General features: G+C 39.5%; 1 protein-coding gene across 11 annotated transcripts in view; it reads right to left on the reverse strand.

The window, feature by feature from the left end:
• The window catches only part of LOC144263186 (uncharacterized), a 289,824-nt gene that overhangs the window by 253,014 nt on the left and 10,295 nt on the right, over nucleotides 1–26,515 (reverse strand). For 3 of the 11 annotated variants that reach the window (XR_013345759.1, XM_077813964.1, XM_077813962.1), the window contains exons 3-4: nucleotides 20,896–20,980; nucleotides 11,502–11,572 (exon numbers count right to left, since the gene is read on the reverse strand). Coding sequence is in view for 7 of the 11 variants with exons in the window: in XM_077813964.1 (XP_077670090.1) it covers nucleotides 11,502–11,572; nucleotides 20,896–20,980 (156 nt within the window). In the remaining 4 variants the exon portion in view is untranslated. Of the gene's footprint in view, nucleotides 1–6,505; nucleotides 7,178–11,285; nucleotides 11,573–20,895; nucleotides 20,981–26,515 lie in introns of those variants that run through there. The other 8 variants (XR_013345757.1, XM_077813960.1, XM_077813959.1 and 5 more) reach the window with 5 other exon arrangements.

Here is a 26,515-nt window from a genome sequence, read left to right on the forward strand (position 1 = left end):
TTAAATTCCAAATGACTTAATACTTTTTTCTCTGTTCCAATAACACTTTTTAGACTTTAAATGTGTGTCTGTAGGGAATATATCTGAGGCCCTGAAGTTCAGTTTGTGCATTTTAGTGTGATTGTGACGAATTGGATTTGTACACTGTGTTTTCATTATCATTAAAAGGGACTTTCTTGAGGAACTGATGAATGCATTAATTTTTTTCGGCATTATGTTTGGCTGTTAAACCATCTGCCAATCGCTCCCTTTACCAGTGTCGCTCTCTTTCCCCTCACTGGATCACCTCCTCTGTTCTTATTTTCCGGTTGTGGTTGACTGATGATAGTGTGATATATGCCCCACTGAGGTGGATAGTCTGGTTTCCTTTTTACCCAAAGTGTTCATAACACTTTACCAGGCTTCTTCTATGCAGATGTTCATTCCCTTTTCCACATAAAATTGTTTATCTGAATTATTCACTCTTCCTGTTCCACATTTTATATATGTCAAAAAACACACAAAAAAGTGTGGATTTTTTTAAAGTATAAAATTGGTTTATTGGTCCTTCCACTCTGGTGTAATTCTACAGCAGGGAATGGGGTTATGGCGGGGGAGTGGAGAACTGGGCCCAACAACTGTAAAAACTGTAAAAAAACCCCAACCCTGCAGTGATATGAAGTCAATCAAGCATTCAACAAAACAAACTTGTGATGAAATTTGGCTTTTTTTATTCATAATTCATTCATGAAGCAACTTCATTAGCTGTAAATGTATGCAATATTTGTAAGTACTTGCCAAATAGTTTGGATAAATGTCACTCATGAACTCTTCACGTCAAATACATGCTATGCATTTTCATTTTTTCTCTGTGATTGTCAGATAATAGAATTTCTGTTCCTTGGTTGCCTAACTACAACTTTTTTAACAGGAGAATAATAAACAATAAATTATGAATAGCAGATAAGAAATATGATTATGAAAACAGTACAAATTCATAAAACTTTGGAGATTTGCAAACAGGAGTATGCACTGGAACTCAAATATTTAACAATTTGTTCTGATCCCAATGAAGTCAATGAAAAGAGTTGGAATGGATTTTGGATCAGACCCATAATGCACAATCTAGGTTAAGCCTTGGCCCCATTGAAGTTAATACGAGTTTTGCCATTCACTTCACTGGAACCAGGATTTCACCCTGTGATTCCACAAATATTAGCAGATTGAATTTGAGATCATTCTCTAGTGTCTGCATGTGTCTGTTTTGTCATTGTTTGACCAGCTGTAGGCAATAGTAAAGAATACATGATAACTTGGAGTGGAAGTATATTTATGATTCTTTACTGCAAAACTTCATAGTACAAAAATTATATATGAAAAATGTTAGATAAAAATGATGGTAAAAGTAAAAGGTTGCAAAAGTACACAGGTGATTTTCTGTAATTGCTCTGTTCTAATTTAGAATATTAGGGGCAGGGGCAGTGTAATCACTAGGTGAACTAGGCAGCTGCCTAGAGCACCAAGATTTGCGGGCGCCAAAAAGGGATCTGGTGGGATGAGCAGCGACAAGCTCACAGGTGGGAGGCGGTGGGCTTGGGATCGCCCCCCCATGCTGATCGCTCTCCCCCTCCCTCTCCCCCTGCAGGTGCCAGCCCCATGCCCAGCCCCGGCTCCCCCGGACCCGAGGAGGTGAGGCGGGCAGCGGGAAGGGAGCACTGGGTGCCCGGGCTGTGGGGGCAGGGCGAGGGGAAAGGCTTGGGCTGCCAGGGAGGGGGCTCCATGTGCTGCCCGGGGGGCTCTGCCCCGTGAGGGGTAGACAGGGGCCTGCTGGTGCTGGGGGTACTGGGGGGGACCCTGTGTGCCAGGCTCTGGGGGGAGGGACGGTGTGGCGTGGTGTGGCGTGTGGCGTGGTGTGGTGTGGGCTGGGGGGGAAGAAACCGGGGGAGGCTGTATGCCAAGCTCTGGAGTGGGGGAGCAGGGTCCCGTGGGCCAGCCAGACTGAGGCATGGGCGAGCTGGGCCAGAGGGGGCTGCGTGCCACGCTCTGGAGACGGGAGCAGGACTCAGCCGTGTGCCGGGCAGGGCTGGGGGGGAGGGGCGTGCTGTGTGCCGGAGGGGTGCTGTGTGCCAGGGGTGAGAAGGCGGGGGAGGTTTCTGTGTGCCTAGCAGGGCTGACGGGGGGTGGGAGAGGGAGGCGGAGAAGGCTTAAGGGGGTCTGCCTGTCTGGCTGGGTGCTGTGAAGGGGGGGCTGTGTGCCTGGTTGGGGGGTCTCTTTGTGTGCTTGGCTCGGCTTTGGGAGGGAGGTGGGGGACCAGCAGGCCAAGCCGGCCAGGGAGGGGGCTGTGGAGAGAGGCGGAGTGCGCTGATCTGGGTTTTGGGGGGAGCATAAAAAGCTGCGTAAAGTGCACTTTGGACTACTACTGTACATGTTCACCAGGAGAATTTTAAAAAGACCAGGAACAAAGAAACAAGCAAATAACAGAAATATTTTTTTGCATGTCATCCTTCTTGTTGAAGCAGGCAAACCATTTCAATATGCCACCTTCATAGCAGCAAATTATGTTTTGATAAATCAATGAGATAATATGTTTATGGATGCATATGAATCAGGATTCAGAACCTTTAGCATTTTATTATGGGGAAAATAAATATAGTTGCCATATTCATCCATTAACAGTATAAGGTTGGCAAATTTGTAAACACAATTACCTAAGTTGCTCACTCAGTGAGATAATGGACACCTATTCTATTAGTAAAAGTCTGGATGCAACATTTGTATGCAACACATGTGCACACATTGGAGCCCAATTTGCACATTTTCTACCATAGTTTGACACAATAGCTGTTTTCATCCCCACATGCAATAAGGTGTGCTGCACGCTCATTGTACAGGCAAACTTTTAACAACTTTTTAGCATTCATTTGAAAATCTTGCCCCAACTTGTATTTTCAAGTGGCTTTCAATTAAAGGAGGTTTTAATCAGTTTGATGCATCTCACCGATTCTGTCTGTTATATCTAATGCTCTCTGAATAGATACAGAATAGTAACTGCAACATATATTTATATTTGTGAAGAACAATGTGTGCCTGGATGTAAGAGTCAGGGAAAAAGAAGGAAACAACATGACTATGGTTGTTTCATTTTTTGAGAGTTTCCTTGAATAAGGAAACTAACTAGCTGTTTCCTTACAGTGGGTGTCTTTAAAAATCCAACATTCACCAATCTTGGCCATACAGTGTAGTGCGAGATTGTGATAAGGATATGACTACATTTGGAGCAGTGTGTGTGATTCACAGCTCATGCAGGTTTCAGAGTAGCAGCTGTGTTAGTCTGTATCCGCAAAAAGAAAAGGAGGACTTGTGGCACCTTAGAGACTAACAGATTTATTTGAGCATAAGCTTTCGTGAGCTACAGCTTGAAGTGAGCTGTAGCTCACGAAAGCTTATGCTCAAATAAATGTGTTAGTCTAAGTCTAAGGTGCCACAAGTCCTCCTTTTCTTTTTACAGCTCATGCAGATATACCCACAAAAGCTCTGCTTGAGCTACTGCCTAAAAATAGCTGTGTAACCACAGCGGTATGGCTGGCAGCTGGGCCTAGCTATCTGAGTACATGCCCAGGAGTTATACTTGGGATGGCTAGTGCACTTTGGCAAACTACTGTCAAGCTGAGCTAGTGCAGGTACATCTAACAAGCTGGGAATCACACCCTGGTTCCAAGTGTAGACATATCCTAATTCTTTCTAGGGGAATATTGTACGGCAGTACCTCAGCCATCATTCTGACCTACTTGATTTTTTAGTGGTGCCCACTGTTTCAGTCCAAATGTAACCCTCCTTTATTTTATTTTTGTAAAGAAAGTTTCAGATTTGATATTTTGATGACTCAGGCTAATAAACCTCGAACCAATCAGTTTCTCCCAGAATTAATGAGAGTATTCCCTGAATGGTACAAATAAACAGGATGAAACAGCATGGTCTGAGTGACACACTAACAATTCTGAATGGACCAATGCCAGATGACATCAGCTGATGATTTGGCCCCATGTATATGGCACTAATAAATTTTTAAAAAATGACTTACAGTACCTGGTGCACCCTAATGAAATGCATATTAGGCTTAGAGGAATTCCCTATAATTACATACTTAATTAAAGTTGTTGACTTCCACATAAGCCACTATGTAGTCTCCAGAGAGAGAGAGACCGACAGAGAGAGAGAGAGAGAGATATTCCCTTCATTCATAGGAACTGAAAGGATCTCCCTGAAGTAGTCTTAAGACAGGCAAGATAGGAGAGTATCAGGCAGTAACATGCTTATTGCATTTTTTTTAATCTCCTATAGTTAATTAAATAGAAGTGTTAATCTATGACCAGCCACAGTGCTGACTGAAACTGTGCAACAGTCCTGCCCCATTATTGCTACAATTATTACAAAGCTGGGTGAAATATATAAAATAAGGCAATGTTCCAAGCACTGTCACATGATGCTTTGCAACTTCCCTGTCTAAAATAGTTTGGGGAAATGGAACAACTGAGTTAGCTCCTGTCTTGGCCATTTTAATGCTCAAACAGAAATCATCTGCATAAACAAACATAAATTTAATTAACTAATGACATTATTTAAGAGCTAGCTACTTTTTGAAAATGAGTGGCATTCCAGAAGTGAACTCAAGGAATCTTGAAATTATGAAAATTGTAACTAATCTGAGATAAAATAAGGTCTTGCCATCCCCCACACGCTATAGCCCCTCCAAGCTTCATGATGGACACATTGGTAGAAGTCAGATCCTTCTTGTCCAAAAGCCAAGGCCCTAACACTCAAGTTAAAGGGGAATCTCCACTAGGTACTGGTAGTATGAGGCCTATGACATACAGTTGAGCAATTCTGTAGAGGTCACTGGCACACATATACATTTCTTTTTCTCGTGTATTATGAACTGGTCAATGATATTTTACAGGAAATTTCTGATTTGACCGGAAGAAATAGTTATTTCCACAATGATTAAAAACAGTAGATAATATAGGAGCCAAATTCAATGTTGCTGACAAAATCAAGAATGAAAAACATATAAACATATTGATGTTCTATTTGAGCTATTTTTTGAGCTGGTTAAAGATAGAAGTGGGCCAAAGCCGGAGAATTTGGGTTTGAACTCTACTAAGTTCAGGAGTGTTTGATTCAGGCAAATCTCTAATCCAAATACAAAATGACCTTGTTTGTTTTTAAAATAATTCATGCTGTAGCTCTGAAAGTTCTACAGGTAGTTTAGAAAGTATTGACGTCAACCACAAAGAATAGTAATGTTAAGTGTAATCAGAGCTACCTAGAGTAGTAGATGTTCGAAATCCTTTCTGTTTTGTAGATATGGTAAACAAATCCTGCTGGCTGAATTTTTCTAAGCATTCATATTATCAGTTCCCTCAGCATTAAGAAGCCACTCACAAAAGAGTGAAGAGAAAAGCAATCTGAATACAGACTGAGTTTTCCCCGGTTCTTAGCACCCTGATGGCACAGGGCACAATCTGATATTTAATTGCTATACAATATCATTGCTACAAAAGAAGGATGCCACTGAATTATTCCTTTAATGCAAGTGGTAGAGGCCTGTACTTTTGGGTCAGAAGGAGCCAGCTGTTCTTTCCCCATGTATAGCCCAAGGTAGGAGGGTTCTTACAAATTAGGGGATCATATAGAATGGAATTAGAGCTCCTGATGACCTTAGATCCCTGAGAAAAGGGTCACCCCGGCTAAAATTGATCCTATCTCCCTCTCCTGGTTTGAGCTTTTACTGTGACCAGCTATTCCATTAAAGGAGAAAAAGAAAATGAAACACAAAATGAGTCTTGAAATTAATAGTGCTCAGCAAATAATTCATAATGAATCATTTACTCAATGAATGCAATCTTTTTTCTATTTTTGAAATATCCATCAGCAGATTTATGAACGTCACAATGTATTCATTATTTGAAATTCTTCAATTAAATATTTCACAAGGTTTATTTACTGTCTGGTTTGTATTTGAAATGTAACATTTAACATATATAAGGCTAGATTGTGCCTTGGTGTACATGTCTACACTGGATGAAGAACCCCCTTGCTTAAGGCCATGACTAATGCTACTATCTAGCCCTTACTTATTGTGAATTATAAAAATGTACTACTTCTACACTCTTGGCATATGTACAACTATTAATGCTATATACAGCAGCTAGGGCCAATGTACAACAAACTAATTCCCTCCAGATGTCCCTCTTCCCTCCAAATGTAGACTTCCTTACCCTTTTATGAAAAACCTGTGTGAGCCAACTCTTCTTGGATTGCCTACTCCAGACTTGGTTTTTAATATCCCTACTATAAAACCATTAAAATAGCTCTTTTGTTAGCAGGCCATGGGTAATTCCTCACAAAGAAATATGCTTACACTAAGATGTAAGGCTATTACTGTATGCTTACACTAAGATGTAAGGCTATTAGTTGGTGTTGGTCCTGCTTTGAGGAGGGGATTGGACTAGATGATCTCCTGAGGTCTCTTCCAACCCTAATATTCTGTGATTCTATGGGTCTATGTCCATCCTCAAAAGAGACTAATTTATGCATATAGAAATTGTAAGGACTCCAAGATGCAACAGACTCATACGGTCAAGAGAAAGCATTCAGAAATTGCATTAAAGGTAGGATTTTCTAAAGCACTCAGCATTGGTTTAATTCTGCCCCCATTTAAGTCAGTGAAAATTTTACCATTGATTTAAATGTGGGCAGAGTTAGGGCAATGCTGAGTGCTTTTTCAAACTCCCCCAGAAGTGTTATACAAGGCGATTGATCAGATATCTGGATATACCACGATAGCGATTGTTGATTCGTACATGACTCTGTAAATACATACATATTCAGACTGTTCTAGTGCAAAGTACCAGCGAGTCATATCACAATGAACAGTAAACACAACACATGAGAGGCATTGCCCAGCAATCTTATCCCACATTTCACAGCTTTCACACAGCTTTGAGAAGCACACCACACTGCATTCTGTCCAGTCAGCTACATCATCAAACCACACTTTCCACAGACATCCCCTCCCTCTGGCACCTGCCAAACTTGCTTCACCAATCTTCCTCTGCTCATTGGACCCTCATGTCCCACAATCTCAAGTTTTCTTTGTCTGATTGTCTTGATGATATCTGGTATCACTCCAGTTATGCTGTAAATTAGAGTGATTACGACCTTGTTAGTCATGTGTGAGGTATCGCTAACAAGCAGCAATTGCTGGTAGCATTTTATTTCAAAGGCAAAAAACTTCCTAATGTTCTGTTTTCTTAATGTCAGTGTCTCACAAGCATATAGCAACATTCTGAAGACAAGAGACTTCATGGTCTCATTTCATGGTAATACCATTTACATTTCATGGTAATACCATTGCTTCTCCAAATACAGCCAAGTGTCACTACAACAACAGCCATAAGTCCGATTCTACGATGGATCTCTAAATGAAGTTTAGCATCTCTTGTAGTCATACTAACCAGTTATTTGATGTGTTCACTGCATGCCAATGCCTCAGATTTGAGTAGAAATATCTTCATTTTTTCAACACCTAGATATGAACATTATCTTTATCTTTCCATTTGATATCTTTAGATCAAATTTCTCTCCTTCCATTGTGACTCTTTCTAGCAATTTTTGCATCTCTTCTTAGGACAATCCAGTCAATCAATATCAGCAGCAAAGGTCAGGTGACTAATTTTTCCTCCACCAATGGGTACATACTCCTGAAGGTTTCCATCAATGACTCTTCTTAAAATTTCTTCAAGATAACAGTTGAAGAGGGTTGATGATAGCATGCAGCCCTATCTTATACCTATCCCCAAGTCAAACCAACTACTTTGCTCAGGCCCCACAAACACCTATCACTGTCGCACTTCCATAGAGATTTTGTATCAGCCTTATTATGTTTTCACCAACTCCAACCAGATGCAGGATCATTTGTGCCATATGCTGTCAAACATCTTAGCAAAAGCCACAAAAACATGGACCACTTTCCCATCATTCTTCAGCTAGGAATTTCTCTGTCTTTGGCACAATTCTCTTCAGGATATGTAGCAGTATTTTGGTAGGGTATGCCAAAAATGAGATTATGTGGTAATTTCCACAAAAAGTAGAGTGCCCCTTTTTATGAACAGGAATGATTAGGGACTGTGTCCAACTCTTGGGCCATCTTCCAGAATCCCAAATGGCATTGACAAGCTTATGTTATGCTTGTATGAGTGTCTCACCACCACTTTTAATTAGTTCTGCTTCTATATTATCCACTCACGGGACTCCATTGTTTTTCAGTATCTATACTGCATCAGTGGAACTACTTGTGGCATAAAGTACTATTCCACACAGCTTTGGAAGGCAGAATCTGGCCCTGAGATTTTTAGTCCTAGTCTGAATTTGCCTGCCTTTTCTGTTATTAAAAAAAAAAAAAGACAGGAACTATATGTGTTATAATATTCTCATGCAGTAGGTGTTTCACTAGAGAATTGCACAATATTATCATAAACATTCACTTCTTTAAATTGCAGCTCTCTTTTCCTCTGCTCCATCTCCATAAATCATTTTTCTTTCTGCCAATGTGACAGTCATTGTATCAATTTTTCTAAAGCATTATCTGCTCTTTTCCCTGCCTCTCCACAGCAAAGCACTGTGTAATACTTGTCTGTAGGATGCTAATGCTATGCAAAAATTAATTGCATTGTAAAAACTCCTTGGACTCTCAATCTTTTCTCCTAGTGACTTTTGTCCTCATTTGGCAATTTAACTGATGCTTCACATAGTTCTTCCTTTTAAAGAGAATAGTAAGAAGTTATTCCCAAAGAGCATCTAAAAGCTTTTTTATTCTTTTGTTTTTGTAATTTTTTCCTTCTATTTTTATAGCTTTTCCCAGTGCGTATTACTTTACAGCTGTCACCGTTGTACTTGCTTTGCTATGTATCAGCACAGTTACATAGCAGATTGAAATCCATCTATGTTTGATTGGTTATTTCCTCTGTGTCCTCTTCTTCTCCACAATTTAGTGTCATCAGTAATTTGAACTAGTTCACAGTTGTTTTCTTCTTTCAAGTCATTTATAGTGATTAAAACCAGCAGAGGTCCAAGTACCAATTCCAATGGGAAGCCAAGTAATATTTACGCAGCTGAACAGATGGTACTTATTTATTACTGAGGCGGTGAGGTTAGCTGGTAGCAGAATCAGATCTAGTTGGATGACTAGCAGAAAGAAAAAAGGGCCCAAATATTAGGCATGTATCACAGGCCTCCAGCAGAAGAGGAAAATCCTTGAGTTGGAACAATAATATGCAGGAGATTAGTTCAGATAAGATCTGTAAGCCTGAGTTACTGAATCTGCTCTCACTTACACCAGTGTAAGTCAGCAGAGTTGACCTTGTGAAACAAATAGCTTTAAGTCAGAGGCAAATCGAGTCCTGAATGCTTAGCTGAACTGTATTCAAAGTATAGCCTGATTCTGTGATTTGCTGAGTTTCTCCAACAAGGTGCTGACTTAACTGGCGTTGAGGGTGCCTCAGACCAAACAGGGAGCATGCAGGATCAGGTCCTGAATAGACACACAAACTGTCTAAATGGACAGACACATCATCCATAAGGAATTGTATCTCCAAGCCTTTTGATCTTTGCCCTTAGAGTATGTTTCTGGCCCTTTTACTGTTTCTTAGTCCTCCACCAATACTTCTAACATGTATATGTGACTATGCCGAGTTTCTGAGCATTGTTTTCATTATTACATATTTACATAAACTCTAACTTCACCATCCCCTACCTTTGGCCCAAGTCTACTTCTGCTTTTCAGGCAGTGTCGCTATTCTACCTGGTAATGGGAGATGGCAGAGCTTACCTAGACTCAGGCTCCAATTTGGTGTATTTTATCTGAAGCAATTCATGCCAAACACAAAATGTGTTCTCACTTGGATATGGCTTATGAGTTTGCCAACTAAAGGACTCGTTCTTCTCTCATGCTTGTGTAAATCAGCGAGAACTTCACTCAAGTCAGGGGAGTTACGCCTCTGTAAGCAATGGCTGACATAGACTGAAACAATTGTAGGAGCTTTCTCCACACTAATGCAGGAGGAGGTGCAGTGTTGCTTTCCCAAGCCAGCAAGAGGGGACAGGCTTCCCGGTACTTGAGCGTAAATGAGATTTTAGTTAGGTTTTAAATGAAATCAGCACAGTACATGGGGTTTAGTGACGTGATTCATGTTAATGACAATTGGAGTCAAGCTCCCCTCACCACTTTAACAATTTGCCACCACTGTTTTGATTCAAGAAAGATCAGCATCCAAAAGACAAGGTTTACAGACTCAGAGATGTGGACACGTTTGCAAATGGTGTCACCCATTCTCTGTTTGAAGAGGTCTCTTGGATTTTCACCAGTAAGACAGACTCCTGGATGCTAAGGGTAATTAAGGAGCTGACTGTCTCCTCTCAAAAACTTTTGCTGTCCACATGCAGAGAATAACAAAACATGTTTCTCTCCATCGACCAGAATGGAAACGATGAGGTTCCCTTGAAGGCATCTCCATCTGTGAGGATCCGTGGGGGATGGGGGGAGGGGGGTGGGGAGAAGATCCAAGGATTTGGATAGCCAGTTCCTAGCTCTATAGGGGGCTGAAGTAAAATCCCAGATCCAAAGGCCTCAGAATTTTGGGACAGTGAAGATCTAGACTCTGATGCTTGGGCCTATCTGTAGCAATAATATTTATTTTCTTTGGTTTTACACTGGAGTCCTAGCCTGACAGAAGAGTTGTTGGTCTCCTGGCACAAAATTTTTGCCACCTTACTCCAATTTACTCCACCCATAGATTTCAGTAGGGCTACTCATGGTTTAAGGTGCTATTCAGCATGAGTAAGGGCATCAGATCTGGCTACCAGTGAACATTTCAGTAGAACATTTATGAAACACAGAAATTCCTGATTTGCTCAGATATCCGCATGTGTTGTAAAAATGCTGACTCCAGTGTTCCACTCAGCTCCTATGGGGCATATAAATCTTTAAGCACCACAAAGGGCATTATTCTCACCAGTGTCAGAAAAGCTGAGGTTTTTCCTATTGACTTAACAGCATCTGCATTAAATTGCTGATTCCATATTTCCATAAGTGGCCTTTTAACGTTTTTCTTCATCTTCTTTATTGTTTTAGCCAGGATACTTCTGTTTCTTCACTCTCTCCAAGAGCTGTTATTTTTTACAATTCCATCCTCAATACCAGGTTTTTCTCCTTACATTTTTCACTCAGAAAGAGAAAAACATGCAAATTCAGTTTTTATTATGCATTTATTTGTATTCCAGTAGCACCTATCGGTTACAACTGAGATAGAAGCCCCATTGTACAAGTGGTTACACACAATAGGAGACAGTCTGTGCTCTGCAGAGCTTACAGACAAGACAGACAAAGGGCATAAGAAAGGAAGTACGATTATTCTCCATTTTACAGATGGGGAACTGAGGCACACAGAAATTAAGTGACTTGCCTAAAGTTGCACAGGGAATCTCTGACAAGCCAGCAATTGAATCCCGATCTCTGGAGTCCCAGTCCTGTGACCTCAAACAAAGAGATAACCATCAAATATTAAAATGTGTCATATTAGAATGCCACAGGGATCTTGCTTTTGGCTTATTATGTAAACTATATATCTATCTAAGGTACTTATATGGCCTCTTATGACAGTCTATCTGAGCACCTCACAATCTTTAATGCATTTACTTTCACAGCACTCCTATAAGGTAGGGCAGGCCTATTATTCCCATTTTACAGAGTGGGAAATGACACACGGAAAGACTGACAGACTTGCTTAAGGATACATACAAAGTCTGAGGCAAATCAGGGAATCGAACCCAGGTTTCCTGCGTCCCTACACATCTTATCTACCTTACTCTTTATATGCATTGGGCTTGTTCCAAAATCCATTGAAGAGCACGCCCACAGTGCACATTTATTTCCTGCAGTGAATTTCTTTACCTCAGGTGCTCCATAACTTCATGTCACTTTATATTATATTTTCCCAGCTAAGCTATCAAATTGTTTAACATAAAACATGTAGATATTTGAATACCCAGTATTGATAAATGATAAGTGACATTAATGCTAACCACTAGTCTATTTTTAAAAATTATCACCAGTTCATTGAAAGGTATTTTGTGAGAGTGGCACAAAATCCTTTAAGAACTGGGTGAAAATTTCAATCTTTCTGCTAGAAGACTGCCTCAGTAAATTTGTTTGCAGTGGTAATCTTTTCGGCACTGCCATTAATAAAAACAAAAACAAAAAAATTAAAAATGTCACTTTCATACAACAGCAACGAATGTGGAGTTTTAATCACTTATTACAAGTTGAAGGTGATTTGAAAGTGAGACAGCTCAAAGTGGAGAATTTATCCTGTTTATGAATAGAAGGCAGAGGAAGGGTGAAATGCTACACTTTGCTAATACAGGTATTCCCTTTAGCATTTGCAGTCTGTGGAATCCTCAACACATCTGGAAAGTCAACCAATTTTTGAACTCCTAAATCTAGCAAAAAAAAGAACTGAATGTAACAACAGACTGAATGCAAAGACATTCCAAAAAAAAAAAAAAAGAAAGAAAGAAAATAGCCTTCTAGAGCTCCATTTACAAGCATTAGGGGATTTTCCCCCCCAACTCCTATTATAACAAAGTGCTTTTTCACAGAACCACAAGCATGTTTCTGGGAAAACACGAAAGACTCATTCCGATTGACAATTATTTGAGATTCATTATCAGAAGTTTTCATAGTACATGGCAGTAGGTTTTTAAATAGCATCATAGACTCATGCTTAGTGACTCCAGGAAATAATCCAATTTGTTTTTCCAAATGGCTATATAGTAATTGGCCATGGAATATATTTCTTTTGTCAGTGGATGTCATAGTTCATCTCATTTATCCACTGGTTATGTTCCTGAGGTAAAAATATAAATATTGACATGCTGGAGATAGGATAGCTGTAAGTGCCAAATGGACAAAAGCTAATTGACATTAATAAAAACATCTGTGTCATCTTCCGAGTGTTGAGAGAGAGATTATAAAAAGAACAGAAACAAAACCACACACTCTTCTGCATCTACACTCCAGAAGAAAACATGCCCCTTCTAGCAGTGCATGTCCAAGGAGTCTCAGCAGGCAATGGACTCTCCCTGTAACTCTGGGCTAATCATACACACTAACCCTTTTCAGAATAGCAGCCGCGTTAGTCTGTATCCGCAAAAAGAACAGGAGGACTTGTGGCACCTTAGAGACTAACAAATTTATTTGAGTGAGCTGTAGCTCAGGAAAGCTTATGCTCAAATAAATTTGTTAGTCTCTAAGGTGCCACAAGTACTCCTGTTCTTTTTACCAACACTTTTAAAATCCAGTGTAAACCTGGAAACAGTGTGATCAGATTTAAAAAGCATGCTGGGAAGTCTGTGAAGAAGCCCCACAGGTTTTTCACATCTGCCAAGTTTGACTTTTACAGTGAATTAATGTACAAATTGGTAAAAAAATATTTCTAGCAATTTCAGGCACGGGATCATGACAATTCCTGCTACACACACCTGATGATGGTGCTCTTTTCGCCAAACCAAAATTAGCTCTATAAATTCTCTTGACTTGCCTTGTACTGTTATTCTATTAAAAATAATTGGATGTGTTCATTAGAATCAAAGATAAACTTACCTAAGCTCTGGCAAATTTTGTAAACTACACACAGCTAGAAACAGACCAAAACCAGAACTATTCATCTGAACCATCCCAACCTATGGATGGTTGTTCCCAACGGAATCAGGATCTGAACCATATTTTGGCTTTGCAAAACAAAACAAAAACAATCAATTTAGGCCAACAAAATTTAAAGACTCCAAACCATCCCCAAGTTACACTCATCTATGGATACAGGTAGATAGAGAGAGACTGCAAATTGAGAAAGGAAGATTTTAAACTTTCTATTGGCTTTTTAAAAAATAATTTAAAAATTAAGTTCCATGTGAAAAGTGGGTGAAAAACTCTAGGATATCAGATTAGTACTGTTTTATATCCACATTGCACAGGTGTAGATGACTACCTAAGGTATAAGGCAGTGGAGAATCGGGTCCTTAAAGTTCGCTACTGTTTCCACACTCCCCACTGTATTTTCCACTGAATGCATCCGATGAAGTGAGCTGTAGCTCATGAAAGCTTATGCTCAAATAAATTTGTTAGTCTCTAAGGTGCCACAAGTCCTCCTTTTCTTTTTCCATGCTATGTATTTCTATATCTCTATTTCAGTCTAATCCTCTCACCTTTGTGTGTGTTGATAATGGTGTACATAGGATTTCAAAGCATTTCAGAGTTCAGACTAGGTCTGGCACAGAGAAATGTTTTATCGTAGAAGCTTTGATCACAAAAACATATGACGCTTCAGATGAAGCACTGCTACCAGATAAATAACTACAGTAATGTGAAAGCTGTATACGCTACAGCAGATTTTGTAGTTTCATTACCTTTAATTTTTCCTACTTCAACTTAGAAATGCAAGTTGGGGCAGTTTTGCCTTTTCAAATGTATGGCCGTAAGTGAAGCTCTGTGGTGGTCCTAAAACTGCAGAACCTAACTCATTATGGTATTTATATGCAACTAGTTGCCTTGAATTGGGAGAACTAGGAGCTAGCTTGTGACCAGGCAAACTACAATCAAGGGGTCAGGCTGTGTAATTAGTTATATTGAGACAGCGTGAGCAGGGAATGCTGTGAAACTTTCAGTTCCTCATTCAACCTGGTAGAGTTCAATGATGGAAGTTTTTGGTGCAAGCTTGGAGAGTATGCCATTCCTCAGAGGATGTGTGTCTGTAGCAGCTCCTCCTTTTCTCTCTAAAAGTCCCTGGTTCAATCCCTGATGTGTCAGCCAAGATAATAGCCATCATGCTTGTAAGTTAAGGGAAAAGCAGTTTTCCCTTTAAGGCGAAATGGGAATCAGAACAAACACAAATAAGCTAAAACTAGTAGTCAGCAAGGAAATGATTGGCTCCATCTGGTCTGAGGTAGATGACGCAATGGATACCTTGTAATCACAGGTATGAGAATGGGCTTTGGGAGAATAAAGAGCTGTATTCCATTTAACAGCAGTGCGTATAACATGGAACATACTCCACTCGGTTTTGTTGTTGTTGTTGTTAGGATGTTTCCTGTTCAAATGGTATTTACTACAGAATGCCACTCTCCTGGGAGGAGTACATATCAGCTCTGAAGTTGATCAGAAACTGGGGAAAGTATTTCAAAACAATGAACAGTTTTCCTGTTTGTTTTTCCTAGCTTGTAAATGTCATCAACATTTCAAATTTTGAAAAATGTTGAACAGCTCTATCCAAAGTTTAGTTACAAAGGAGCAAAAGACACATGGACATGTTCCTGATCTTATTGCAACCAAGGGTGGAAGATCAGTGGATGCAGGGTTGAATCCTGTATGATTAAATCTTACATCCCCCTCTCTTTGAGAGCTCCTCTAGAGCTCTGTGGTTCAGGAGGTCTTTGTGGGAGGGAGGGTAAGTGTTCTGAGAAAAGGCACCTGGCCTCCCTTTGTTTGATATAGAAAGGTACCAACCTAGTCTCCCCCATTTCTCTGAACAACTTTAACAGGGCATATGATGCCTCTGTAGGCATTAATTAACTCTTATTAATTTAAAATCACCACTCTACTAGTAGGAGAGTGGATTACGCCCCTTGTGGGCTAGCCAGGTACTGTACTACAGCAGTTTATACACACACACATGCACACACACGAGTCAAACCCCATATTTATGGATTGCAAACACAGTGTGCCAGCCCTACGATAACTCATGACTCTCCTTACCACCACTGTGCCCCCTTTTCTCAACAATGTTTTCATTTTTCAGCCAGCACCAGAGAGAAATGAGGTCTGGTGCATCTCCCCTATGCCTTGCTGGTAATTCAGGCACTGGCAACAGTGTATCAGTGCAAGTTCTTGAGTGCCCTAAGATTTCATTAGTCTCTTTCCCATTTTTGTTTAATTTTCAATCATTTGCTTGTTTTTAGCTTCATATGCCTTAGCTTTAAAATCTAATCCTGGGTGAAAAAGTAAATGAGAAAGCAGTGTCATTTACTTGGTATTAATTGCTTGGAGACTGACCATTTCCCATTATGATTTCTTAGCATGAAATGCACAGTACACCATGGCTGTATGTGTACATTTTCTCCAGTGTTCATTCAGCATAAATTCCTACTTAGCCATGTGGTACTGCTCTAGTAAAAGCCATCATACCTTGTACCCTTCTATTGCCTTGTGAATCTGTTAGGTGAAACAAGCATGTGGACCCAATTAGAGTTTATTACAGTCCTAGTGTTTGGAGGATAATGCTGCCACTTGGCAGCACTTTAAATGATGAGGACAGAGTTGGAGAGTATTATAATTGGTTATAAAAAATTAAGGTGCACCATCTCTTAGGAAAGCATTTGCAACAGATACAGTAATGCAGGATGTAAGGTAGAGACAGCAAACAGAGAGGGAAAATGAATGGATAAGCAGTTTAATTTGTGAATATTTTACCATGTATTGCACAAACAGCTGCACTTATAGTTGAGCAGTGCTGTTAGTATGCATTAAGCTTGCTAGCAAATATATATTACAAATGATCTATTTACATAGCTTTTGATGGCTATTCAGATTTAAATATGGTTGTTAACCATACAGTCTGTCCAAGATTAATGTCCAAGGCTGGATTAAATGTAGGTGAAGGCTCATTTGTGTCCCTTAATTCTATTCAGTCTGAGTTTCGACACCATTTCAAAAGAATTTGGTTCCAAATGAGTAAGAAGTCCTATTCTATTAAAAGTTATCATTATTGTTCGGGGAAAAACTCATTTGTACCATTAAAAATGGAAGTATACTTTAAAAATAAATGTCAGCTATCCTATATATTGTCATCATTGCTAAATAATGACTCAAAGAGACTTGTATTCAGTTTCCTAATATTCATGAGGTCTGATTTAATGAGATAATTAATTCAGAGGAGCATGATCCATGACTAGATTCTCATAGCCTGATACTATTTTTTTCCTTGTTCAAATGACACTGGAAATGAAGTGTTCATCATTTCAGCTTTGTCAATGGAGGAGCTTATATTAGGGCTTGATCCATTAATCCTGACTCAGACAAGTAGTTCCACTGACTTCAGGTAAAATGCTGACTTCAGTGAGAAAATGGACATTATAAATGAACCATTCAGATTCAAGCTTGCCAGCTACGGAGCTGGAATCAGGGGGCATATTCCATTCAACACTTTCTAACACACATAGACTCAGTCACATTAGGTAAGTAGTTGACTTCAGTGTGAATATTCATGTGCTTAAGGGTTGCAGAAACTGTCCTTTAGTTATCAATTTGTGCCCCAGTCCCACATACAGGTATCCTAGAGTGGACCCTTAAACACACATGAAGTCTCATTAGTGTATAGAATCATAGAAGATTAGGTTTGGAAGAGACCTCAGGAGGTCATCTAGTCCAACCCCCTGCTCAAAGCAGGACCAACCCCAACTAAATCATCCCAGACAGGGCTTTGTCAAGCCGGGCCTTAAAAATCTCTAAGGATGGAGATTCGACCACCTCCCTAGGTAACGTATTCCAGTGCTTAACCACCCTCCTCATGAAATAGTGTTTTCTAATATCCAACCTAGACCTCCCCCACTGAAACTTTAGACCATTGCTCCTTGTTCTGTCATCTGCCACCACTGAGAACAGTCAAGCTCCATCCTCTGTTCACAGATTAGATTCTTAAATCTGATAAACTCTTTCAGAATTGTACCCTATAGAAATTAATACCACAACTAACTGACATTCATTCATACTGACTTCATTCAATGAAGTGATCTGTAGCTCACGAAAGCTTATGCTCAAATAAATTTGTTAGTTTCTAAAACAAGGGGGAGGGATAGCTCAGTGGTTTGAGCATTAGGCTGCTAAACCCAGGATTGTAAATTCAATCTGTGAAGGGGCCATTTAGGATCTGGGGCAAAATTTGGGGATTGGTCCTCCTTTGACAGGGGGTTGGACGAGATGACCTCCTGAGGTCCCTTCCAACCCTGATATTCTAAGTATTCCTTTTCTTTTTGCAAGACTAACACAGACTAACACAGCTGCTACTCTGAAACCTGTCATTTATGTTTTAGCCATTTACAAACTTTATATTAGGAATCCTCACAACAACCCTTTGAAATAGTTTAGTGAGTAGGCGTTATAGTTGACATTGCACTCAATTTCTGTGTTTTTGCACTGTGAGAACTGGGCAGTCAGTGAGAGTCATTATGGCTCAGAGAAATGTGTATGCTCTTCTGAATTGCTTGCTTGACTGAAAAGTTAGAGCAAAAATGTTTGATAGTCTAAAGACAACAGTGCTCTCTCATGTTTCATAACAAACTACTTTGCATTGTGAGGTTGTAAACTTTTCTTTTTTAAAAAAAAAAACAGAAGTAGTAAAATATGCTTCAGGGATTTTTCAAACAATTTCATGCTTTCTTACTAATTAGAAGCTTGATTTAGTGACATTTAATTTCAGATAATTATTTCCACAATAGCAAAAAGTAGGCACCTGCAATGTTATATTTAAATAGAAGAATGCTGGTCAACTTAACTTCATGATGTCATGGAATCTAGTTAGCAGAAGTAGTCCTGGCATTTTTGATGTTCTATTCTTTTTCCAAATGTAACTTAGTGACAGATTTGTTTGTTTATTTTTTTTAAAATAGCTCTTTGGAAACAAACAGACAACCCCCCACCTCTATTCTTGGAATTTTTCAGTGGTTCCAAAATTACCACCAGCGCCTCCCCTCCAATTTTTGGTGTAGGGTACTATGTTCTCCTGTGTATGTTATTCCACTTGATCTCTGCAAGGTTCTACTCATAAAGTTTCTCTGGTATTCTTCCTTCCTGGATATGGGCAGCATTCCAGTGTTTGTCTCCAATGGAAGAAGCTCCAGGTTCTACCTGATTGGAGTCATGCTGCTAAGGACTTCCTTGTGTGTGGTGAGGAACTGGGGAGGAGTCATTACATGAGATGGAGGAAAAAGCCACACAGATTACTACAGAGTCAGAGTCAATCTGAACTGGAACCCAGAGTAGAGGGTGGGCCTGGTTCTGCTACCAGCCACTGAGGAAGTGGCACCATAGGGGCAGTGAATGGGAAGACTGCCTAAGATTGCTAGTAAGGAAGGACTTTGATAACCTGGAAAGGGGAAAAAAACATAGTGAGCTGGCTGAAGGGCTAAGTCATGAAGAGAGAACACAGTGAGTCTCACAGAGAGAGACACAGAGAGAGAGAGAGAGAGGCTAATCCTTAGAAAGGCCAGGAGGGGGCACCACCTACCATAAATGGACCCCATGCCAAGACCCCAACCATGAATGGGGCACCATTTTACTATACAAGACAGACAAAGGGTGGGAGGGATAGAGGCAGAGAGAGGGGAAGTGACTCACACAAAATACACAGCAGGTCACTGGCCAACAGAGGAAGCCTTATTCACTGGAGCATGCTGTCTCTCCATATGTCCATGATGTGATATGTGCTGAAATGTGTAATGGCAAAAATAACAGCCCTACTAATTGCATTTTATTAGTATTTTCTTAGGGCATTGTGGTTCACTACTCTGTCAGCAACTCCTATCAGTCCTGACAAACTCACTGTACCTAACACACTGCTGTCATGGTATTTATCTATAAAGATCACCTTGTAAGACATTAAATGAAAGTTGTTAATACACTCTGGTCATTTATCATTGTGAATTGTAGGTATTAAGCCCATATAAGAAATTATGGATAGTTACATGTCTTTAAAATCTGCAACCAAAGGGGGAAACAGGTTTTTCTTCCAGACAGGAGGAAAGATAGATATCTCCCCAACTCTAATGTAAATTAAACATTGTGAAATCAACACAAAGGAGGTCCCATTTGCATGTAATTCAACAGAAAAAGCCAGGTTGACTTAGGAATGTAAAATTAGCATGAACGAGCAAGATGACCTGGGATCAAAACAATGCATTTTGGAGAAATATAAGGTGAAGCAAAAAGACATTTGGGGACCCTTTTCACTGAGGAACACTCCTGGCAGAGAAGACTGACTCATGGAAAATCTGGAGGCTGATATAACTGAAAATCAGCAAGCTCTGCAGAGGGTGAGAAAACTGTTTTAGCCAAAGGATTGTAGCATGTTATGTTTTAGTCACTAGAAATTGTGTTATACTTTTATTTAACTATTTTCTGTATCTATTATCTTTGCTTAGTATCTCTTAAATCTCTGGACTTTATTAATAAACCTATTCTTGTTTAATATAGCAGCACTGAGATGAATTTATAATAAAAGCAAAGCGTGCTTCCCCTGCTAAGCCAACAGGTTGGTGTGTATCTTGTCTCAGTGGAGACTTGGTCATTTCTGTGAGTGCCCAGTGACAGGGACTGGATAGCACAAGGGAACACTTTTCAAGGGGGTTTGGGAACTGAAGTGCACCAGATGTTACAGACAAGGCAAAGTAAGGGCTGTCAGGGTCATAAGGCATTTGTTGGGCTAGCCAACAGACTGGAGTGTCAGGGAGCTGACACACAGATTAGCAGTATCAAATCTCTTTCTTGTTGAGGCAGAGAGGTAACAAGGTTACTCACAGTTATGGACACCCTGATAAAATGTCACAGGTATGTGGACACTTCAAGCTGGAGTTGTAAACTATAGCTGGAAGAGACATACCCACTCTAGCTCTGATCAAGCTAATGCATATCCTCCTATGGAACTGTGGTACAGTAAAACATGGGCTGTCCTTTTAAATGGAAAAGCTTTCCTAAGAGGTCCATACACAAGAGAAGCACTAAAGAACATAAGTATTTAGAAATTTGCTCACCGTTTGTAGCATATTCAGAGGAGGAAGGCTCCCCAGCCAGCAAGTCAGAATCTTTAGCCAGGTTCTTTGAATATTCAATCTGATCCTGAATAAATAATGTGCAATGTAGGGTGTTAATATTTTATTGTAACTTTGCCTTAATCAAAAGTTAATTTAAGAAAGCAGTGTAGCTGTGTGAGTGGCTGGATGGCCTAGCCACCCCAAGTACATACCCATCCAAGATGATAGGTACAGAGTTAAGGTGGCTAGCTCTTCCCCCCACTGCAGCTACATTCTATTTTTAGCATGCTAGATCAGTTGGAGCTAGTGTGGGTGTGTCTCCTTGAGCTGGAATGTAAACCTCCATCTCAAAGTGCAGACCTACCCTTAGGTGGAACAAGCAGTGGCGCATCTGACTGATTTCTCATGTTTGCTAGTTGTCTGCTAATTCGGTTGATCACTTAAGGCTTGGCCAGAAAAAGAAAGTTTCAGGAATTAACTTTTTTAGCCAAAGTGGCAGGGATTTGCACTTAGATGCAAGAGGCTGGTTTCAATTCTCACTGACAACTGATGGCTTCTACATGTATGTTCCTGTGGGTTTGTTACAGCTGCACATTTTATATTGTCAAATAGTTCTACAAATTCTGTATATCAGATCTGCAGCATCCTGGTGTTTCAATGTTATTTTACTGTTACTGTGTTTTTTTATTCCCTGGTTTGCAGGGAAAATGAGAGCCTGTGGCAGATTACTTGTTCATAGTGTGTGCTTCTTCATTAAACCAGGTAATTGCAACTGGAAGTTGAAGCTAGACAAATTCAGACTGGAAATAAAGCATACATTTTTAACAGTGAGAGTAATTAATCACTGGCACAATCTACAAAGGGTCATGGTGGATTCTCTATCACTGACAATTTTTAAATCAAGACTAGGTGTTTTTCTAAAAGATCTGCTCCAAGAATTATTTTGGGGAATTTCTATGGTTTGTGTGTACAGGTCAGCCTAGATGATCTCAACAGTGCCTTCCAGCCTTGGAATCTCTGGAAAAAAGAAAAAGAGGCAATGTTGTCTAGTGGACAGTGCAATGGACTGAGCAGCAGGAGACATTGGTTCTAGTTCTGGCTGTGTCATTAATTTGTATGATCTTGCAGAAAAATCACCTGTTTCCTCTTTGTCTCTCTTGTCAATTTGGGCAGACACTGTCTTACTCTGCATTTACCTGGCACCGTAACGCACATAATAATGTCAGACTAAATAACTCCTGTCTTCTTTCCGTACAGAGTCCTGGATGGTGTACTATGGGAAAAAATCTTCATTTAGAACCAAAAAAAACAACCCACAAGGAAATACAAGACTACATCCTATCACAGCATGCTCTGTTTCCTATAACTATGGATGAAACAAGCTTTTTTAATCATTAAAATCCTCTTAGCTAAAAAGTGAATTTCCAGCTTGGGCACTAAATTTGTGACAAGTCGAAGGGCCACCCATATGAACAAAAAAAAAAGCTATTCATAGGTCAGATTTTGTCACCCTTATGTACGTTGGATATTACCTTTCTCAGTGTTTAGTCCTACTGAAGTCAATGGGACTATTTGCAGAGTGAAGCACTACTGATTGTTAGTAAGGGTGCAGTGTCTGGCCCCCTTTTAATATGTATGTTATACTGGAATGGTTTCTGTTTAAAACATTCCTAATGAATGGATGTAAATTAAGACTGCTCAGGCTTATTATTGGTCTACTGTATGTGATTATTATAATATATGTATGTCATTTCCAGGGATCCTAGTTTTTCGTGATAAAAAACCCCCAAATTCTCCACAAAAATCTGTGTTTTTCTGAAATTAAAATGAAATGCAGAATTTTTGTTTCCCTAGCTACAATATATATAGGTATCAGTTGAACACAATGTTTTATTGATATTGTTACAATTTTTAAGCAAGATCGAAGCCTACGACTGCCATCAATCATTGTAATAAATAAGACTGTTAAGCGACTAAAAAAAATTCATCGCAATTAATCGCACTCTTAAACAATAAATAGAATACCAATTATTTAAATATTTTGGATGTTTTCTAGATTTTCAAATATATTGATTTCAGTTACAACATAGAATACAAAGTGTACAGTGGTCACTTTATATTTATTTTTTATTACAAGTATTTGCACTGTAAAAAAACAAAATAGTATTTTCCAATTCACCTAATACAAGTATTGTAGTGCAATCTCTTTGCCATGAAAGTTGAAATTACAAATGTATAATTATGTAAAAAAAACTGCATTCAAAAACAAAACAATATAAAATTTTAGAGCTGCAAGCCCACTCAGTCCTACTTCTCGTTCAGCCAATCGCTCAAACAAGTTTGTTTACATTTGCAGAAGATACTGCTGCCTGCTCCTTGTTTACAATATCACCTGAAAGTGAGAACAGGTGTTCTCATTGTTAGGGGGCTTATTCCTTCACCCACTTACTTCCCTGGTCCTTCTCGCATGAACAGAGAGCAACAATACCCGAAGTCCAAAGGTGCAAACAATTCGATGTCCCTGTTCCCATTCCTGCCCTTAGCCAAACATGATTCCAATTTCCCCAGCCCCATTCCCTGTTCCCATTTCCCCTTTTAGCAAAACATGATTCCAATTTCCTTACCCACATTCCCTGTTCCCATTTCCCTCACCCGCATGCCCACCCTCACCCCTCTACTTCCTGATTGACGGCAGACTATATAGTAAAACTTGAGTTCTGCTTTGCTATACCTTAACCAATCATGTTCCTGAAATTTAACTAACCAATCCTAAAATACTGTAACATGATTATGTACCCAATTATATCCCACCACCTTAATTAGTTTACACCCAGCAAAATTAATTATACAGCAGACAGAAACAATCACAGAACCGGACAGAGATTATACAGACAAACAATAGCAAAGTGGGAACTATAATGACAAAACAATACAGAAGTGAGGATTTCACATCCCAGCTATTGATAAGTGAGTTCTTGCCAGACAGGATGCTATCAAACTAAGTTTTCTTTTACATTTTCTAGGCACTTCCCTTTCTCTGGAGGTAATAGGCATTATCAGGACAGGATTGTATTCCTAACAGCCGAATAGCACCTTATTTCAGTGTGACTAGTTTGGAATGTGAGGATGTGACCGTTCACTTCCCAGCTTACGGCTGCCTCTGCTGCTTAGCCAAAGGCCTGAGCCTAAGCACAGGGCCACAAACTGTCACAGTAAGAGAAGGCCCTTACACCGGCAGACAGTGATTTTGATTCTTTCTTTTGTACCTCTATAACTAGCCAAGTGATAAGAATACACCTAAATTCTTAGAGTATAGGCCTTTACAGACAGGCCTGAATATCTATATCCTAACACTCATGGCACGGTTGTAGCCGGCGTCCCAAGATATTTATGTGCCAGATGCACTGAAGATTCATATGTCCCTTCATGCTTCAACCACCATTCCAGAGGACATGTGTCCATGCTGATAACAGGCTCTGCTCGATAACAATCAAAAGCAGTGCAGACTGATGCATGTTTATTTTCATTATCTGAGTCAGGTGCCACCAGCAGAAGGTTGATTTTCCTTTTTTGATGGTTCAGGTTCTGTAGTTTCCGCAACAAAGTGTTGCTCTTTTTAGATTCTAAAAGCATGCTCCACACCTTGTCCCTCTCAGATTTTGGAAGGCACTTCAGATTCTTAAACCTTGGGTCGAGTAATGTAGCTATCTTTAGAAATCTCACATTGGTACCTTCTTTGCATTTTGCCAAATCTGCAGTGAAAGTGTTCTTAAAATGAACAACATGTGCTGGGTCATCATCCAAGACTGCTATAACACGAAATATATGGCAGAATATGGGTAAAACAGAGCAGGGGACATAGAATTCTCCCCCAGGGAGTTCAGTCACAAATTTAATTAACACATTATTTTCTTTAACAAGTGTCATCAGCATGGATGCATGTCCTCTGGAATGGTGGCCAAAGCATGAAGGGGCATACAAAAGTTTAGCATATCTGGCACATAAACACCTTGTAATACCAGCTACAAAAGTGCCATGCAAATGCCTGTTCTCACTTTCAGGTGACGTAAATAAAAAGAGGACAGCATTATCTCCTGTAAATGTAAAGAAACTTGTTTGTCTTAGTGATTGGCTGAACAAGAAGTAGGAGTGAGTGGACTTGTAGGCTCTGAAGTTTTACATTGTTTTGTTTTTGAGTGAAGTTATGTAACAAAAAATTCTACATTTGTAAGTTGCACTTTTATGACAAAGAGATTGCACTACAAGAGGTGATTTGAAAAATACTGTTTCTTTTATCATTTTTACAGTGCAAATATTTGTAATGAAAATAATATGCACTTTGATTTCAATTATAACACAGAATACAGTACATATGAAAATGTAGAAAAACATCCAAAATGTTTAATACATTTCAATTGGTATTCTATTGTTTAACAGTGCGAGTTGATCATGTGAGTTAACTGTGATTAACTGACAGCCCTAATAATAAGATAGAATTGTAATTTGTATTTCTTACATATACCAAATTCTTCTGTCTGTATTCTATATTTTCAGAAAACTGATTTTTTTAAATGCACAAAAAATAAAGTGAAAATTGCTTTTATATTAACATTATTCACTTTGAGTTAGTACTAGTTATAGAGTTGCAGCATTCCAGCCACACTTTCCTCTTTCAGACATTGGCATTGAGCACAGAAAAGAACCCCAAGTTTGCTGAAACTTCTTTCCATGTCAGCTAAATTTACAGTCAGTTGGAGAACTACTGTATGGTTTGCAACGTTGGGAACATGATCTTCAACAGCCATCCAGAAGTAAATGGGATCCTCATTGCTTCCAAACACATCTTTGCCAATCCTTAAATACACTGGCAAGTCCATGTTGCATTAATCAGACAGCTTTAATTGCTGTTTTACAGTTTCATAATCTGTATAAGCAGCACCAATTTGTTCAGGAGAAAATCAATTGTTGGTTGTTTATTTTTTAGGTTGTACTGTCTCAGTTTATCAGCAGTGCTTTGAGCAGCTGCAGATCCATTTGCATTATCAGTAGATGATGCAAGATGTTTCAGCCATGATTTTAAATCCAGGATAATGTGGTGCACTTTGTGTATTTGATGTTTTGGGGACTGTAAAATGTCCAGTACTATCACCAGGGATCTGCAGTTCTCTGCAATGTATTTCAGGTTAGCGTGCATGTCTTCTACCACTAACAGACTGGCTAGTTCCCAAAGAACATATATAGTCCTTTGTTCCATTTGTTCATGCTCCACGAACCCATGGTACAGCTAGTAGTACTGTACAAGGTACTTTACACTATTGAACCATGTATTCCACCTGGTCACAACTGGTTTAGGTGGAAATGTTGGTGAATCAATGCTCTGTTCATTCAAGTATCTGAAAAACCATTCACAATGAGCTGGAGCTTTCACGAAAAGTGATTTCATCAAAGCATTCACTTGCTTAAAGGTATCTCTCCAAGTATTTCCTGCCAGAGAGACAATATGTGCATAGCAATGAATACATACTGTGATATACCGAGGCCAGTTGGGTAGAGCAGAGTAATCGAAGGGAGATATACTGGCAGGGCAACAAAAATGATTAGGGGTCTAGAACACATGACT

The sequence above is a fragment of the Eretmochelys imbricata genome, chromosome 3 (genome assembly GCF_965152235.1).
Source record: "Eretmochelys imbricata isolate rEreImb1 chromosome 3, rEreImb1.hap1, whole genome shotgun sequence".
Taxonomy (NCBI): domain Eukaryota; kingdom Metazoa; phylum Chordata; order Testudines; family Cheloniidae; genus Eretmochelys; species Eretmochelys imbricata.